The sequence below is a fragment of the Carcharodon carcharias genome, chromosome 6 (assembly GCF_017639515.1).
Source record: "Carcharodon carcharias isolate sCarCar2 chromosome 6, sCarCar2.pri, whole genome shotgun sequence".
Lineage (NCBI taxonomy): Eukaryota > Metazoa > Chordata > Chondrichthyes > Lamniformes > Lamnidae > Carcharodon > Carcharodon carcharias.
The window spans coordinates 18,225,480-18,243,297 of record NC_054472.1 but is presented as its reverse complement, the minus strand read 5'-3'; the positions used below and the strand labels follow the sequence as shown (position 1 = coordinate 18,243,297).

Here is a 17,818-nt window from a genome sequence, read left to right as displayed (position 1 = left end):
ATATAGCACTAACTGGACTGCCTTGGCCGATATAATGACCATAAGACATAGGAGCAGAAATTAGGCCATTCGGTCCATCGAGTCTGCTCCGCCATTCAATCATGGCTGATAAGTTTCTCAACCACGTTCTCCCACCTTCTCCCCGTAACCTTTGATCCCCTTACCAATCAAGAACCTATCCATTCTCGGTCTTAAATACACTCAATGACGGCCTCCACAGCCTTCTGTGGCAATGAATTCCATAGATTCACCACTCTCTGGCTAAAGAAGTTTCTCCTCATCTCTGTTCTAAAAGGTCTTCCCTTTACTCTGAGGCTGTGCACTCGGGTCCTAGTCTCTCCTACTATTGGAAACATCTTCCCCACGTCCACTCTATCCAGGCCTTTCAGTACTCTGTAAGTAATGCACGTATAAATTCTTGATAAGCAGGCACTTCCTGCCCATCAATGTCAGCAACAATCAGCATGGCCCGATACAGATTACTGGAAAAGTGTACTACAACAATTCAGGTGGAAAAAAACATCTAACGTGCTTGTTGTCGTAATCAAACACAAAGAAAAATGAAATAATATGAGTTTACCATCCAATTGTCACTGCACTTACATCAACAGAACATACAAGGGCACACAAACCATTATCTGTTCATGTATTTTTGCCTTTATTGCTGTTCATCTACAGCTGTACATATTCACATATTTACATTTTCAAAATAGTGTTTGATATTCTTCAGCAGGACATTGCTGCCAGTAAAGATTTGTATTTCCCAGTAGTCTTATTTTTTTTAAAACTTGTATCACAGATACTATAAGATCCACAACCATGAGAACATCAGTGCAACAGAAATATTTCACTGTCTTTTAAACCTCAAACCTCATGATTTTCATCTGACTAATATTGCTTGTAATAATTCACATTTACACTGATCTTTTACACAATACCAGTAAGATATTTTCTAATGATATGCAAGACAAGACACAGATTACATGTCCACTGTACATGAGGTATAAACAAAACATACACAGTAGTTAATGAAAAATGCGACATCTAACTCAAGCTTAATTTTCCCATTGTTACCTTTGGTTTCACCCCTGCAGTTGGTGATCAAATTTCAAAAGCTGCAAAACTGATACATGAGCTCTTTAACGGATGCACATTTAAAAAAAAAATCTTCATAATTACTCTACAAAGACAATAAAGGAGACATAGCAAAAACAATAATGGTCACCTTTCAACTGAGGATCAAGTGTGTAACATTTAGGTACAGTTGGGATATCTTTAGTGATGTTTCACAACAATGAAAAATACAGTCAAGGTACGGTTACAGTTTGACAAAGTTCTAGAGTGGTCATGGGTAACGAGTGCGTAACGTCAGTGCTTTCTAATGCGCACTTTTTAATATCTTTGTCTTATCATCGTATTGACAAATGTGCCTTTTAACACACTTGCATTTAAAAGGTCCTACTTTAACTTCCTGCAGGGAAAATTGGGAAGTCATTTACAATAATATGAGCAGTGCAGGTTCTCGTGGCATCTGCAACACATTTTGAAATGGTCAGCAGCATCGAAGGAAGCAATGGACAATGCAACACTTTGGCTGTTTCCACAAATATTAGCTTAATGTGTGTGATGTTTGCACTTTTAGAATTAAAATATAATCCCTGTTAAATGAAAATATATAGACCTACGTTACCCCTTTGTAAGAATGACAATATCTCAGAGTGGCTGCACTGACCATAATATATCTCCAAGCCTGCAAGTTGGATTTGTCTGGCTTGTAGATCAGAAAAAAACTACTAAAGTTCAGGGATTTTAAACCTGACTCTTGCCAATCTTCACATTCTAGTACAATGCCACCTTTACACAGCTAATAACCGATAACTGGGAGTGTGTTACAAGGCTGTGTCATTCTTAACCCAGAACTCCAAATCCCGAGAGTACATTACGCCCTTGAACACATCCCATAGTTTCCCTCTTTGTTTATGTTACACAAGCTACCTTTCTCTTTCCCATTGGTAAATACTACTCTGAGGTTTACCAGTTGCCAATTATTCCCAAATCGTTGTTAGTCATCTTGGGCAATAAGATTAATTGTTTGTGTTATTTGATGAAAAGGGGTTTTTTAATAAGTTTCTGATCTTAGCCACAATAGTATGGGTTGATAAGAGAGTGCTTTACTGAAAAATAATGCAATCTTTTACTGTGTTATAATAGTCTTGTATGCCTTATGCAACAGTTAACCAAGGCAGCTGTATAACCAATGGGGCCAGATGACATCACAGAGTCGAAAGGTGCAGCTCAAGTACGATACAATGTCATCTGGTTCCTGGCTATTTGTGTAGCTGCCTTGGACTTATTCACTGCCATTTATTAAATATGTTTACACAATATAGTAATGGCTGCTGTATAGTGCATAGCTAGAAAGCATCCTCCAGGTAAAGGGTACCCCTGTCATATTGCCAAGTTATATTCTTTACATTGGTTGAGCAACGTGTTGGGCCCATGTTACTGGGTAGCCATGGGGTTGAATGGTAAGGGCTGCTGTACACCACTGGCTCAGTGCTGAACTTGTGAACTGCTCCAGCAGTTTCAGCCCTACCAGTGTGCAATAAGAGAGCTCCCTCACTGCGCATGGATGACCTAGAGCTGCTGCCAGATCACCTCGATCGCCAGCCCAGACTCACAAGCCCAATGGCCATGCAGAAACCTACCCAGCTTTTCATGCCAGAAGGACCTACCTGAAATAAACCTAAACACAGGAGGAAAGTGTTTTAACAAAACAACCGATTATACAGGAACTAACAAATTCATAACAATTTCAAGGTTACACAAACATAATAAGTTAAAGTGGTTGCACTTGCTCTCTTTTAAATAAACCTTTAAATGAATAAATAAGTTAGGGATGGCGTGGATGATATGGTGAAATTTAACAAATAACTCCAACACAAACTGAGTTACTGCCTGTGTAATCTGAACTGGTCTTAAGTTGGGGTCAAGGTCTCATGTTGTGGAAAATACTACCAAACTGAAAGATTTAAATGCCCGTTTCAAACTGGTGTAAGTTTACATGTGCAAGTATGTACAAAGGTTCCTTCTTAATGAGAAAGGATTGGGATGGGCTGTTTGGCTTTCTGCCTTTCTTCCTGCGGTGAGTTACAAAAAGTTTCTCGAGTCCTTCCACCGGTCAACAGAAAAGGGAGCTGCCTTCCTGCCTGTCGCCCTCAAGCTCTGGGACAGTCTGGTCTGAATTCTGGCTGTCCTGCTCGGGCTGCGGCTGCTGGCAGGCGGCTCTGAACCAGGGATGCAACAAGATCTCGTTAGCAGCCAGTCTCTCCGGGGGGTCCCGCCTCAGCAGGCTGCGGATCAGGCACTTGGCTTTGGGGGAGACACTGTCCGGGATGCAGAAGTGGCCTCGGCGGATCTTGCTGAACAGGGCACTGGGGTCCGAATCGTGGAAGGGGTAACGTCCCACCAGCAGAGTGTAGAGCATGACACCAAGGCTCCAGACATCGGCTGCCTTCCCGGAATAACATCCACTCGTGTTCAGTATCTCCGGGCTCACGTAAGCCGGACATCCATGCTTATCAGACAGGGAATCGTCCTTTCCTTTCAGGATATGAGCGTCCTCCAAGCTCTCGAGCCTCAGTCTCGTCCTGTGGGAACAGCACAGAAACGATCAGACCCCCTGTGCAGTAAGAGTTAAAAAAAAACCCTGAGAGGGGAACCCTGTCCTTGAGTGAAGCTAAACTACCCCACCCCACACTGTGTATAAAAAGTGCTTGCTCAGGCCTAATGGTCTAAATTGTGAACAGAATGGGCTAAAAATAAATCATATCTATCTTAGTGCATGGGTAGGGACAGACTCTTGCCATCACAATTCTGACGTATGTTCAGTTTTTATTTGCGGTTGAAAGTGAAATTCAGCTAACAGTATTTACCACACATTTCAACGTTTGTTCAATATTAATGATGCCCCAATTGTAACTGCTTTGTAAGTTTGAGGCGTTTAAGGGCAGCACTTTGCACACTGCTCACTGCATTGAAATGACAGCTACTGGATATTAAGTGAAGGGCTAATGTGGAGATTTTTAAAAATATAAACACACACACACACACATATATTATATTCTATATACGACCATCAATTTAATCCTATTTTTATTTGAAGAGGGCAAATCGATTGCGGGGGATTATGTCCTTATATCTGAAACTTGCAGCCGTGGAAAGGGCAGAACCCTCAGCTCTCCTGTTTTGTAAACGGAAACCATGACTCATGCAGCCTGCTGTTGTGTGTGTGTGTGTGTGTGTGTGTGTATTATAGTCCCTTACGACACTGAATCAATCAACACCTGCTTTGACAAGGAGAGTACCTTCAATTGCAAAACCCATGCCATGTGTTGCCCAATCTGCAGCACATCATGAAAAGCCTGTCCAATGCCTGTCGCAAAAAAAATTAGCACAGGCAAGCAGGATTGCAATTTCATTCCCAGCTCACTTCAAATAATGCGACCCACTGCCTCCTGTCGCAGGAATATTCTCGTATATGCTGAATCAAATACAATTTACAGCACGGAAATAGGCCTTTCGACCCCACCAGTCCCGTCCCCCCCGTCCGTGTTAATTCTCCACCAGCCTCCTCCCAACCCCTCTTCACCTCTGCAGCCCCTTCAGCATAGCCTTTCATTGTGTTTCTGGCTTCCCCTGCGCACAGACCCCATTCGCCTCAACTACTCCATGTGGCGGCGAGGTCCATGTTCTCACCATATCCGGGAAACAAAACCAAAAACAAAACAGAATTACATTTTGATGGTGACTTTTGAAAGCCTCCCCCCCCCCCCACCACCAACGTCCAATAACTGCGTCGCAACTTAATTCATTGCGTTAGCCCAACAAGAACCATTACAGAGTTGGGGTTAAACGAAGCCCTTTGTTTGCAATGAAGGACACATTTACAACTTGCACAGAACCTGCTCTCTCGTTCCAAAAGGCTGCAGGAATCGTTTGAGAAATCAAAAGAGCAAAAAGATGTACAGAGCTGGAGTTAACAATCAGCGCAATTGCTAAACCCGTGGTTTAACAGCCATCGAAACCGGGTGCAAATGTTAACTACAATTTTAAAAGTTTAATATTTCTATTAATAATTTACTAATTTAAAAAGACTGCAGATAATAGCATTTCAGTAAACCTGCACTTGCCCAACTCCAGTCTATAAATGTTTGATAAACTTGTGCAATGTGTTTTATTCCGTCGTAATAAACTGTTTTGAAACATTTAGTCACGTTAATCCATTCTGAGATTTTTGCCTCCACATCTCTGCACTATGTACAGCATCATATACATTCTATAAAAGGTGACCTCATTTAAGGAATACGTTTACTGGATTCTCCATTCATTTCAAGGTTAACGAGGTTTGGAAGTTAAGTATCTCAAGATGTTACAATTCTAGCTGTGCATAAAATATATTTTCACATTGGATATGAAATGAAGTGTGCACTATTTTACAAGATTTAATCTCACCAAAAAGGGACAGTAGCGCATTGGCCAAATATTTTGGCAGATTCACTGATGCATTTGCAGCTTTATTTACTTATCACCGTTCCGAGATGTTACTTTTTATGAAACAGATAGCAACGCTGTCACTGTGCATGTGAAAGAATTATTTTTAGTGTTTTTTTTAGGAAACACCGAATCTTATTTGAGATTGGGAAAAATAATACGACTGAACAATGTCGATTACTTTCTCAATCAAGTCTTGTTTATTTACAAAGTGTATTAATAGGGCATTAAAATCCTTCAAAAAGGTAACTGTACCAAACCCCGTCCCATGTCACAGTACGGATTACATTACAGACACAGCATCGCCCATTATGAGAAAACACAATGAGCCTTACTTGAAGCATTCACAGCCTTCGAATCAATTCATATCTGTTTATTGGACACACAGGGTTATCCTAGCGAAGGATTGGTCAGTCCAATCCATTTTAAACCGGTTACTCCCTCAATGTCATCACATCATTTCACCATTTGTTGGGAGGCATCTCCCTGCACCTCTTTCGACAGACCCACCTCTGCTCATCAGCGAAGACGAATTTCCTAAGTTTGAGATCACGAAGGACGACGCCTGAGTTGTGGCAATGGGCCACGGCTGAGACAATCTGTTGGAAGTGATACGCCGCCTCCTCCTCGCCCAGCCGTTTGCAGCTCCGCATGTACAAGTGCATGTCACCATGCCCCTTCTCCAGGAACACATAGCACCTCCGCTCGCCCAGAATGATCTCCTCGATCGCGGTGATGTTCTCGTGGGCTGGGATTTGCAGATAGGGTCCGATTTCATCCCTGTAACCCTTAATGTCAAAAACCTGATAGAGAGAGAGACACACACACAAAGAAACAAAATGTGAAACCCTCAACAATAAAAAATGATTTAGCATTTATAATTGGAAACGTGCGAATCTTAAGCAGCTGAAACTCAAAACAGTCGGCAAAACAAGCAAAAAAAAGTTACACGAAAGCGAAGCTCTGAAAAAGTCATTCAAAGTTGGACTTGAAAGGTTCACTCTGCAACAGATATTGAATTTTCCCTGCACTCCTTGATTTTACATGTGCCGTTGAGAGAGAGAGAGAGCTCGATCTGTCAGCCTAAATTCAACGCGATGCACAAGTAAAAATACAGATTTGTGCCCGTCAATGGAACAAAACCATCGTTATTTTGGGAAATGTCCCGGTTCGTGTGGAGAAGGCATGCTGCAGTCTGCTGGCCACGCACGGTGGCAGCACTGAATGGGCTCTTCAAATCTGACGGCTGCATTCACTTAGCAGTGGAAATAAAAAAAAATAACTCACAAGTTGCACAAACTCCTACCTTTTTAAACCCAGTCCCGGGGGTTACATTCATGACAGGGCTCGCGTCGCTAAGAAAAACGCAGAATTAATATTGTTTTTCTCTCTCTCTCTCTAAACGTGAAAACACTGAAATGTGACTTTGCAACTCACGACTTGCAACAAGAGTTTTTTTTAAAATATGCGTTCCCTCCCTCCCTCTCTTACCTTGCAAACGAATTCCTCTCCTGTGTGGCTGCTGATGGCCCTAAAGAGCGTGTCCCTCTCCAGGTTTTGCAGGAGGATGTAGTTCCCGATCCGCGCCGACGCCTGCGAGGTGCACTGGCAGCGCTGAGCGGGGCTGGGGGGTCCCGGGGAGGGGAAGTAAGCGCTGTCCGGTGGGGAGTCGCTCAGCCGCGGGCACTTGGAAGCAGGTTCGTCCGCCTCCACCCGTTTCTGTCTCCATCGGCCGCTTCGGGGGATCGGGATGGGGCTCGCTCTCTGCACGTTTAAACTCATTAAAAGCTGCTCGGTGCGGCGGGGGGGTTCGGGGGGGGGGGGGGTGGTGGGGGGTGGGTAGAAGAAAGCGAGATCCACGAGGTTTCCAAATGGGAGCCTGGGGGAAAAGGCGCGCACACCCCACACACAAAGTCTCTTTATCCCCTGTGGTTTTTTCTTCTCTCTCTCTCTCAGTCTCGCTGGAGCTGAAGATTGCAGGATATGTCCAAAGCGTTGGGGACCTGCAGAAACGCTCTTTGCATTCCTCGGTGGATCCAAATGGCGAGCTGCTCTCCCCCACTCCGCCTCAACAAAGAGCGATTTTTAAAGTGACTGATCGGCGAATCGGTTTGCACAAGTCGAACTCATCCGCCTCGACGAAAACCCCCTTGAAGTCGTTGGCTCCGGGATGAAATGGGGGGACTGTTTCTTTTTGTTGCCCTCTTCCACCCCCCCCCACCACCACCACCACCCCCCTCACACACACACACACACACACACACTGTGTATCCGTTCCCCCGAATTAAGTTCGCGACTCCTGCAGAAGATCCCAGCTTGTGTGCAAGGTGTTCACTGGTGAACTACTCTCTCCAGTAAGCGGTCCAGGCGAAGCAGCGCATTGCAAAATTTGAACCGAAGTCCCCCTGGGTTGGAATGGGCTTGTAGGTGAAGCTTGAAGAGCAGTTTCCCTGTTTGGCAAAAGTTGCAGTAATTGGTAGAGAGGGAGAGAGAGAATGTGTGTGTCTCTGTGGAATGCAGGCTGGCTCACAGTGTGGCTGAATATAACAGTCTGGGAGATTGCAACATCAGACGCTGAATGAGAGTCGCCCTCGCTGCCAGAAAGCGACAAGAACACACTAGAGTTTCACAGCCTCCACCTGCACCAAGAAGAAGCTCGCCTGCTACATTTACGCAATCTGGCACCGCCCGCAGGTGTTGAACGCCGCGTTAAGTCGGTTCTCTCCCTGTCCTTTCCAATGAAAACCAGAGAGAAAAAAATAAACCCCAAATGAAACAAACCCTTGCAATGTTTTCTCCCCCTCCTCTAAAAGAAAGGCGAGTTTAATTTAGGAAATTCACAATTCAACCAATTAGGAATACGGTACCAAACATAGTGGTGGTTTAAAGGATGCAGGATAAGGTCATAAGTGTTACTAAAAATACCCGAGTTTTCATCAGAGTTTTTGTTCGCTTCATTTGCAGATGCACATCTAACCTTTCATATATTACGGTAAATAAATTCGATCCTCTCTCTCTCTCTAAACACAATCATCACCATCACATGGCCTCCCTGAATGACGCAAGGTTCCAGTCTAGGCAACTCTCTTGACGTCGAGGCCACGGTGCTAACTGTCACTAAATCAGCACCTCCCGCAGGTCTCCTCAACACAACTGCATTCCCCACCCCAGATGGCAATGAGGGTCGGATGACAGCATCCCTAAGTCAACACAATCAACGGTTTAGGCCAGGAGAAAGCCAAACAAACTAAATCGGATGTGTATGCACTTATATTTAATGGCACTAAAATCCTTTTTAAGTGTTGTGGGGATATTTCAATAAATATTCTCAAATAAAATTCCCACCGACCTACATTAGGATGGTCAACGGGGTTTCTAAGAGCATCTTAAAGGAGGAGAGAAAGGCAGGGAGGTTTCAGGAGTGAATTCCAAAGCTTAAGGCTTATGTGATTGAATGTGATATAGGTTTAAAGGAGCAATAAAGTGCATGCATGTAATGTCCTTAATTTAGTACAATATCCCACAGCCCTTCACAGAAACCTCAGGAAAAACTGGAAATAGGATTTCAAATGATTTTTATGCACTGCCATTTAATCTTAGTTTATCTTCAAAAAACCTTTGGAAATTGTTTTCAAATAGATGTAAAGATACTATAACACAGTGTGCATAACAGAGTAATATAAAGTAGCCCCCATTGGCATAATTAATCAATATGGTCAAATATGCTTGAATATCTGAAGATCATCCTCCGTGTACAGACAAGTTCATAACAATGACATGAGAGAAGTACCCAAGCGCTAGAAGCCCTGCAAGAATTCAGCACATTCTGGAGCGGCTGGGTGAAATTTTCATTTTAAAAATTGCCTGCATTGTAGTTATTTTAATATTTGAATGGATGGAGGATCTACCTACAGACTCTCTTCCAGACAGTTGATCACATGATTGGATGCATTTCACCAACTATCACAGCAAGCTATTTCTTGACAAGGGTAATTTCTGTTCCTGTAAAACAGGTGTCTAGACAGAATCATTTTTTCTGTTCCGTCAAGTGGTACAAAATTCTACAACCATCGATGAGGGAGACCAGTGTTCTATTTTGGCTCTCGAAAAGAAGGATAGTGAGTCCTTTGCTAAGTTGAACACTCAGCAAATACCTTTGGTAAGAATGTATTTTACTGCATAAGCATTCGTAACAACATAATGATGACTGTATCTACCGATTAGTGCTTGCTGGATCAAAGCTGGTGACAAGGTCAGAGTTGGGAACTTCCCAAAAAAATTGCCTGGAATTTTCATGGGTGGTCAGTCAAGACCCTGGGGAAATGGCATAAATAACTAAAAATGTCACTGCGCTTGCTTCCTACCTGTCTTAACATGATATGAATGTGTTGTCTCAGAGCTCCTTTTCCGCACTCCACCCTCACTGCCCAACAAGGTCGCCTTAGGAATGCTATAAACTTCTATCTTTGGTCCCACTGTCTTCAGTTTACCCCACCAATGAAATTACCCATAAGTGTCAGGTCAGCTTCCTCATGTAGGCTGGCCATTCCTGCTCCATTACTAGCTTTGACCCAATAGTCACCATTGTGTTGCTTAACTGTTTGTCAAGTCATGGATGAACCACAATTTTCTCCAACCTAACACTAAAATGTCAAAGCCATGCTTCTTGGGTTCTGCCAACAATGCAACTTTCTCCTTGATTTCAGTCCCCCTCCCTCATCTGCTAGCTTAGACTGAGTAAGTTGCTACACAACCTTGATCCTTATCTGGATGTTAAACCTTACATCCAATCCATCACCAGACCATCTTGCACCATCTCTGCCTTTACTTCGCCATCACCTATTCAGAAAGACTCGTGCTCGTATTTGTTATTCACACTCAACTTCTCCAGTGTTCCCCTCACTAGCTTTTGAGCAGAAATTCCAACTCCTCCAAAACTCCACCATTCAAAAGTTCCATGTACCCAACACTTGCCCCAGCTAAAGGACACAGGGCGGTAGAAAATCTGTAAAAAGATACAAAAGACATTGAAAACAGAGATCAAACAGGTGAAAAAGTAGAGAACCAGAAAAAAGAAATGGAGAAAGACATCAGAAGATTGGGAGAAGCTTCCAGACAGAAGGGGTTAGGAGACAAATAATAACCTTTGACTTATAATAACTACACATAGGAGACCAATGATTTGTAGATAGTAATTTATCTGAAAAACAAAGAAACTAACCAAACTGTGTATCAATGCAATGGAATTTAAATTGTCAGTGATTTTGCATCCTCACTTCCCCTGTAGAATTGTGTCTAAACTTCTGCTGTATAAAAAGAATCATTTTCATTATGACTGGAATAGCCTTTTTAATCATTATATTGTGGGGTTTTGTGGTGGGGTCAGAATTTCATACTCATTTTCTTGTATTTTACAGGGGAGTAAAACAGGAAGCAAAATAAAACTGAAACAGTCAATATAGACTGGAATTTTTTTCGAATTAAGATAATTTAGTCATGGAAAACTGGAAATTCTCTGTTATTCCAAAGAAGAATGATTGATGTTAAACATAGAACATTCTGATGATAATATATTATATAATAATATAAACTAGAGAGCAAGCATCATAGTCTTTTTTTTAAACTACAATATAGACACAGCTGCAAAATCTAATGATCAAATGAAGAGTGCAATTGTTTTACATTTCAATCATAGTACTTAAAGCATCATTGGCATCAAAGTGAATAATGTGAATATGATTTAAGCACTTTGGTAAGTCTTGTTATGTGAAAAATACTCTATAAATGCAAGATGCCTATTTCTGTGATTACTGTCCAAAATCTAGTTATTTAAAACAAATAAGCAGTTGAGGATGTGAATTTGGCCTCATAGTTCCTAGGCTAAAAATGGCAATAAAATTATAGTCCCTTGAGTCTTGTTCAAACTTACATACGCATGGTTCTGGAAAGAGGCTGGCATTGACCTTGGCTTTGACAGGCTTTATGGTGAAATGGGTGCCTGGTAATCACTGGGATGAATTTTACTTATCAGTTCATGATCCCAATGCTGGTCTCAATTCTGGGCCAGGAACTCAGAACTAGTTGCAGCAAGACATCAGCCACAATTTTTCCAGAGGCGCCCAGTTAAGAAGCCGCCTCTGGTAGCCCCATCCAATTAAGGACAGTGAGCAGACCTGAGAACTTGGAGGCCCAATCAGAGAGCCTGCAGTGATGTCCAGCCACCAGGCCCACAAGGAGAGGTGGGTGCTGCCAATATAGGTAATAGAACATGGCACCTAAAGATAGAGATGCCCTCTGTGCAAAAAAATAAAGGCAGCCACAACTGCCAGTTCATCAATGTGGAGAGGGAACCCCTTTGCAGGATGGCTTATGGTCACAGTTGTGATACTCTGATACCCGCATCTCCAGGAGGGGGTGAATTTAAAGGAGGCCTCATTGGCCCCTTGGCCAGCTGCTAGGAGGCCACCTCCAGGCAAGGTACGGGCTTCAAATCAGCAGGCGACCCATCCGACGTTAGGAAGATCCTGGCGGTGTCACCAATTTGCACTTAAATAGGAACTTAACTGAGCCTAATTAGCTACCCACTGCTACCGGGCAAGTGATCGCTTGAAGGTGTGATCATGTCGGACAGTTTCCCCAACGTGATATTCTCTAATTTTGCTCCCAGGCAAACCTCCAAACCTGTCTCCACGGAACCAGGAAAATTCAGCCCGCTGTTTGGACTCAAGTGCAGAATAGGTACTTAGGTGAAGGACTAGCATGAGTCAGAAGGAAAACGAATAAGGATGTGGGAACAGGGGAAGGAATGGGAAACTAAGTGGATTAGACATGTGAAACACTTACCATTAAACTGAAGGTCAGAACACTGTTACATATCTTTAATTATCTATAGCTTTATTCTTACAATAAAGAAAATGGCATCTAAAGTTTAGAATTTGAACCTGGCCAAATATGGAGAAAAGCAGTCAAGATTCCTTGGGTATCTGTTTCTGAAGAATCAGTAATAAAATGTTTATTCTGATAAGATTTGGTTTAACCTTTCAAGTGCCATAGATCCAGGCATTCTCCAACTCCAGGTCCCTCTGACAATCATGCTTTTTGGCAGAGCTTTCTCCTAGTTTGGCATGTTACACATGGTCTGGTCATGTCCATGATGTAACTGTGTCAATGTTATTGTTTTTGACTGGCTGTAACTCAAGGCTTTAAGTCAACTTTCAGCCAACTATACCAATTCTTTCGGAATTTGTTCCAAGACACATAACTTTAAATAACCAGCACTTGGCAGAGGTAGTGGAGCAGGACAATGCCAGGAGACCTGGCTGCAATGCCGGAAGAAGTTTAAAGGCATGACCAGGGTTGCTAAGGTAAGATTTCTTACCCAGATTTTGTATCTATTTGTGCTTAACCTTGCAATACCTATAGCCCCAGCATTCAAAACACTTCCCTGTCCTGATTTATAACACTCTCCATCTCCTCCAATCACTACGGCACACTTCATTCCCGCCTCTGCAGCTCTTACGCCACACTCTACACCAGCTAAATTTCTCATCACAACTGCTTTCATGTCCTTACACCTCTGGTAACCTTTCCACTCACACCACTATTTTAACTTGACATGCACGTCTTCAAAACATCTCGCTAACACTTCCAGGGCAAGCTGGTAACTAATAATGTGGATCAAGTGCATCCATTACAGTCCCCTCCCCTTCAAGGAGAACATCATGGATTGAATGGATTGAAGGGATGGGATGTGTCAGAGTCATGGTGAGTGGCAGGGCTGGAGGACGCATCTTTTTGACCATCTTACACTCTGACCTTTCCACTGAAATTTCACCTTCACACATCATATTATACATGACAAAGTGCAGCTGGTTTCAGCAGCCACTATCTCTCTCTACCTGTGCTTGGTACTTAATACTAATCCTTGTCCCTCTCTCTCTCTCTCTCTCTCTTCCCTTTCAGGTAAAGCAAACATACAGCAACCAGGGGACAAGGTGCTGGGCAAGGGCAGCATTATTGAAGACGCAGAATCTCTTCACCTATAAAGCACCAACTCAGAGATTGACACCAATAGAGGATACATGAGATAACTCTACACTAGGAGACACACTAAGCACTACTGTGCAGGAGTATGGGAAGGGGTTAGAACGGCCTAGGAAGCAGCATGCACCCTAGCCCTGTTGCAGAGGGAATGAATGAAAACTTTGAAAACCTACATTAAAAGATTAATTGCTATACACCAGGGCCTTCGAACCTCACTGGGAAGCTGCCAAAGAGCTTGCACATCATGGCACAGAACATGGAAGTGTCCAGCTCCAGCTTGTGTGGAGCTGTCCAGCACAACATTGAGATCGTGAATTAAAACACTGAGTATTTAGTCAGCTAATAAACATAGCAGCAGTTGCATCTGACGACAGCTCTGATAGAATTGCTGGGAACTCAGACTGCTGCCATCATTGTTCTGGGGTTTAGCATCTCCTCAGGCCTTCATGAAGAAGGCCACATTTAGGAGCTTCCAAAGTATCATTGCATTTCTTCACTTTGCTCTCACACAGAGCAAGGGGACTATAGAGATACAATCTCAATGGCAGTAACTGCTTTCATGGGAGAGGCATATGCTGTCTTCTCTAAGGATAAAAGAATGCCTGCTCTCCTGCCAACCTCCGACCCATTACCTTTGTTACAGATCCACAACATGTTCAATGCTGAGGCACGCAGTACACGAACATACGAAATAGAAATAGAAGTAGGCCATTCGGCCCCTTGAGCCTGCTCTGCCATTGAATTCCACATTCCCATCTACCCCTGATAACCTTTGATTCCCTTTCCTAACAAGAATCATCTACCTCTGCCTTAAAAATATTCAATGACCTCGCCTCCGCCACCTTCTGAGGCAGGGAATTCCAAAGTTGCAAAACCCTCAGAGAAAAAAATTCTCCTCATCTCTGTCCTAAAAAGGCGATCCCTAATTTTAAAACAGTGCTCCCCAGTTCTGGTCTCACCTACCAGAGGAAATATCCTTTCCACATCCACCTTGTCAATACCATTTAGGATCTCATATACTTCAATCAAGTCACCCTCACTCTTCTAAGCTCCAGTGGAAACAAGCCCAGTTTGTCTAACCTTTCCTCATAAGACAAGCTGCTCATTCCAGGTATCAATCCAGTAAACCTCCTCTTAATCGCTTGCAACGCATTTATATCCTTCCTTAAAAAGGAGACCAAATCGCACACATTATTCGAGATGGGGTCTCACGAATGCCCTGTATAACTGGAGCATAATATCCTTACTTCTATGTTCAATTCTTGTCATATGCGGCTGGACCTCAAGGGCAGAGCTGTTTAAGGTCACTCACAATACCCTCTGCAATGTTTCAATGAATAATTAGCAATCTTCCACATTCCAGACTTCAGTGACAGTGGCACAACCTCATGGGACCACTAAAGTAGGTCAAATGAACACAAAGGACAGGCACTAATGTAATGCAATAGGATGATTTCACCATCATTCAGAGAACAAAAATTTGTTAAAGGCAGAATCTGCAAGATGTAAAGAGGTTTTTTTGCATTTAGGGTTGTCTTCATATTCTACTCGGAGGTGTACTGTAGGACTCTTCCATAGATGTTCAGACCTTTGAGAATGCCATGATTTACTCAATGCAAGCTCTTGCTCTTACCTGGTTCTCATTGTATCAGCACTTTGCATCTGTGCCCAGGCCATTAACAGTAGTCATGATATGGAGGCATTACCCTTGTCTTCAATTAGCTAGATTGATTCTTGCTGGTCAGTGTGGAAGGCAAGGGGTGATGGTAGTGGGGGGGTGAGGTTGGGACTGGTGGAATTGAGGAGTAGTGCAGTATGAAAGCGCCATGACTAATTCCAGGGCATCCAGATTATTTGCTGTTTATGGTCACACACCCATCTGCATATTGAGGCAGTGAAACCCCTTCCTAGTATAGAACATGTTTGATTCTTGGATGTTCACTGACGATTGCACAATATTCAGCACCATTTGCAATTCCTCAGATACTAAAGCAGTCCATGTCCAAATACAGCAAAACTTGGATAATATTCAGGCTTGGCTGATAAGTGACAAGTAACATTCTTGCCAGGCACTGACCTTCTCCAACAAGACAGAATCTAACCATTTCCCCTTGACATTTAATGGCATTATCAACCACTATCAACATCCTACTGGTTACCACTGACCAGAAACTGAATTGAACCAGTCATATAAATGCTGTGGCCACAAGAGCAGGTCAGAAGCTGGGGATTCTGCAATAAGTAACTCATCTCCTGACTCCCCAAATGCCTGACCACCATCTACAAGGCACAAGTCAGGAGTGTGATGGAATATTCTCCATTTGCCTGGATAAGTACAGCTCCATCAACACCCAAGAAGCTTGACACCATCCAGGACAAAGCAGCCTGCTTGACTGGCAACCCACTCATCATCTTCAACATTCAGTTCCTCCACCACTGGCCACACTGACAGCAGTGTGTGCCATCTATAAGATGCACTGCAGCAACTCACCAAGCCTCCTTAGAAAGCACCTTACAAACCTATGATCGCTACCACCCAGAAGGACAAGGGCAGCAGATGCATGGGAACACCACCACCTGCAAGTTCCCCGCCAAGCCACACACCATCCTGACTTGGAAATATATCGCCGTTCCTTCACTGTCGCTGGGTCAAAATCCTGGAACTCCCTTCCTAACAGCGCTGTGGGTGCACCTACACCACATGGACTGCAGCGGTTCAAGGAGGCAGCTCATCACCCACCACCTTCTCAAGGGCAATTAGGGGATGGACAATAAATGCTGGCCTAGCCAGCGACGTCCACACCCCGTGAAAAGAATTTTTAAAATTTCTTGACTCAGACAATGCAAAGCAACATCTGTGCAGTCAATTATGCTCTACATCTGGAGAAATTCAGTAATGCATGACAAATCAGAGAGCTCTTTCTGCCTGTGCAGCAACGTCTAGTGGGAAGGTTTTGCACTCTTCCTGCAAAAGGGGTACCTGCCACCTTCTTGGTGGCTGAAGGGACAGAAAACAATTTCAAAGCAACTAGGAATGAGCCTCTGGTTGGTAAGTTGAAGGCCATTGTTTTCTTTACAATCACAATCAATGTTCGGAATGTATTGAAATGTGGTTCAAATTTCTGCTGCAACAGATGACATAGATCAGTTCTGATGAAAGTTTATTGACCTAAAATATTAACTTTTGCTTTTCTCTCCATAGATGTTGCCTGACCTGCTGAATGTTTCCAACATTTTCTGATTTTGGGACAGCGACTCCCTGACTGTTGATGCGGAGCCTCCTCGTGAACTGCTTCACTGGCATGTTCAGGTATGAAGTTTTATTCTGGAAGATCTGCATCCTGCACGGCCTCTTGTGCCTTTGGCTTCCTTTATCCACTTCTCTGAACCTCCCCGAGTCTCTGCTGCCGTGCCTGGTCTACTGCTCCTGCAGGTGTGGCAGCCTCAATGGCAATCCCAATAACCTCCCCATATTTCCCAGAAGTACTGCAGCCAGAGAAATAAAACAGTACAGCTGTAAATATAAGTCAGTTCTGCAACAGATCTGCAGCATCAAAACTTTCTAAGTTCAGCTAAAAGCACCACAGAATAGCTCCAACCACCTCCAATCGTCCACAAACACCAGCCCAAAACAACTATGAAGAGACTTACCTTAATGAATGTGAAATGTGAGAATTCCTTTCAATTCCTGTTTCCGGTGTGATCCCACCATATTTTGCTAAGTGGGCATAAGAATAATTGAATCAAATGCACTATGGCACAAATTTCCAAAAACGGTCCTTTTACAACTCTAAAAGCCTCCCATTTAAAGATTTTAATGAGCCGAGCTTCCATTTCGGGGAGTTGCCAAAGGGATGCTTTAACCAACATGCCAGATTCCTTGTGCACTTATGGGGGCGGGGGTTGGGAGGTGGTGTGTGGGTTGACATTCCACTGTCAAATCGGGAGGTTGGATAAAAACAAAAAAAACTGCGGATGCTGGAAATCCAAAACAAAAACAGAATTACCCGCATGGGCCCCAGCTATGCCTGTCTCTTTATGGGGAATGTGGAACATTCCTTGTTGCAGTCCTACTCCGGCCCCCTTCCACAACTCTTTCTCCGGTACATCGATGATTACTTCGGTGCCGCTTCATGCTCTCGTCGGGACTTGGAAAAATTTATTAATTTTGCTTCCAATCTCCACCCCTCCATCATTTTCACGTAGTCCATCTCTGACACTT

General features: G+C 43.4%; 1 protein-coding gene across 1 annotated transcript; it reads right to left on the bottom strand.

Annotated features, from left to right (window-relative positions):
• Positions 1–634: 634 nt before the first annotated feature.
• LOC121278785 (tribbles homolog 2-like) lies at positions 635–15,273 on the bottom strand. The gene is made up of 4 exons (XM_041189236.1): positions 15,230–15,273; positions 7,045–7,432; positions 6,064–6,356; positions 635–3,650 (listed from the first exon to the last, which is right to left on the bottom strand). Exons 1-4 carry the CDS (start codon positions 15,271–15,273, stop codon positions 3,182–3,184), a joined length of 1,194 nt encoding a protein of 397 aa, XP_041045170.1. The 3' UTR covers positions 635–3,181.
• Between the last annotated feature and the right edge of the window lie 2,545 nt (positions 15,274–17,818).

Coding starts and splice junctions, on each gene's coding strand:
- LOC121278785 (XM_041189236.1), bottom strand. CDS start 15,273: ATGGCCTGGGCACAGATGCAAAGTGCTGATACAATGAGAACCAG. Junction 6,357..7,044: donor GAGAGGAATTCGTTTGCAAG/GTAAGAGAGGGA, acceptor TCTCTCTATCAG/GTTTTTGACATTAAGGGTTA. Junction 3,651..6,063: donor GTCTTCGCTGATGAGCAGAG/GTGGGTCTGTCG, acceptor CTGTTCCCACAG/GACGAGACTGAGGCTCGAGA.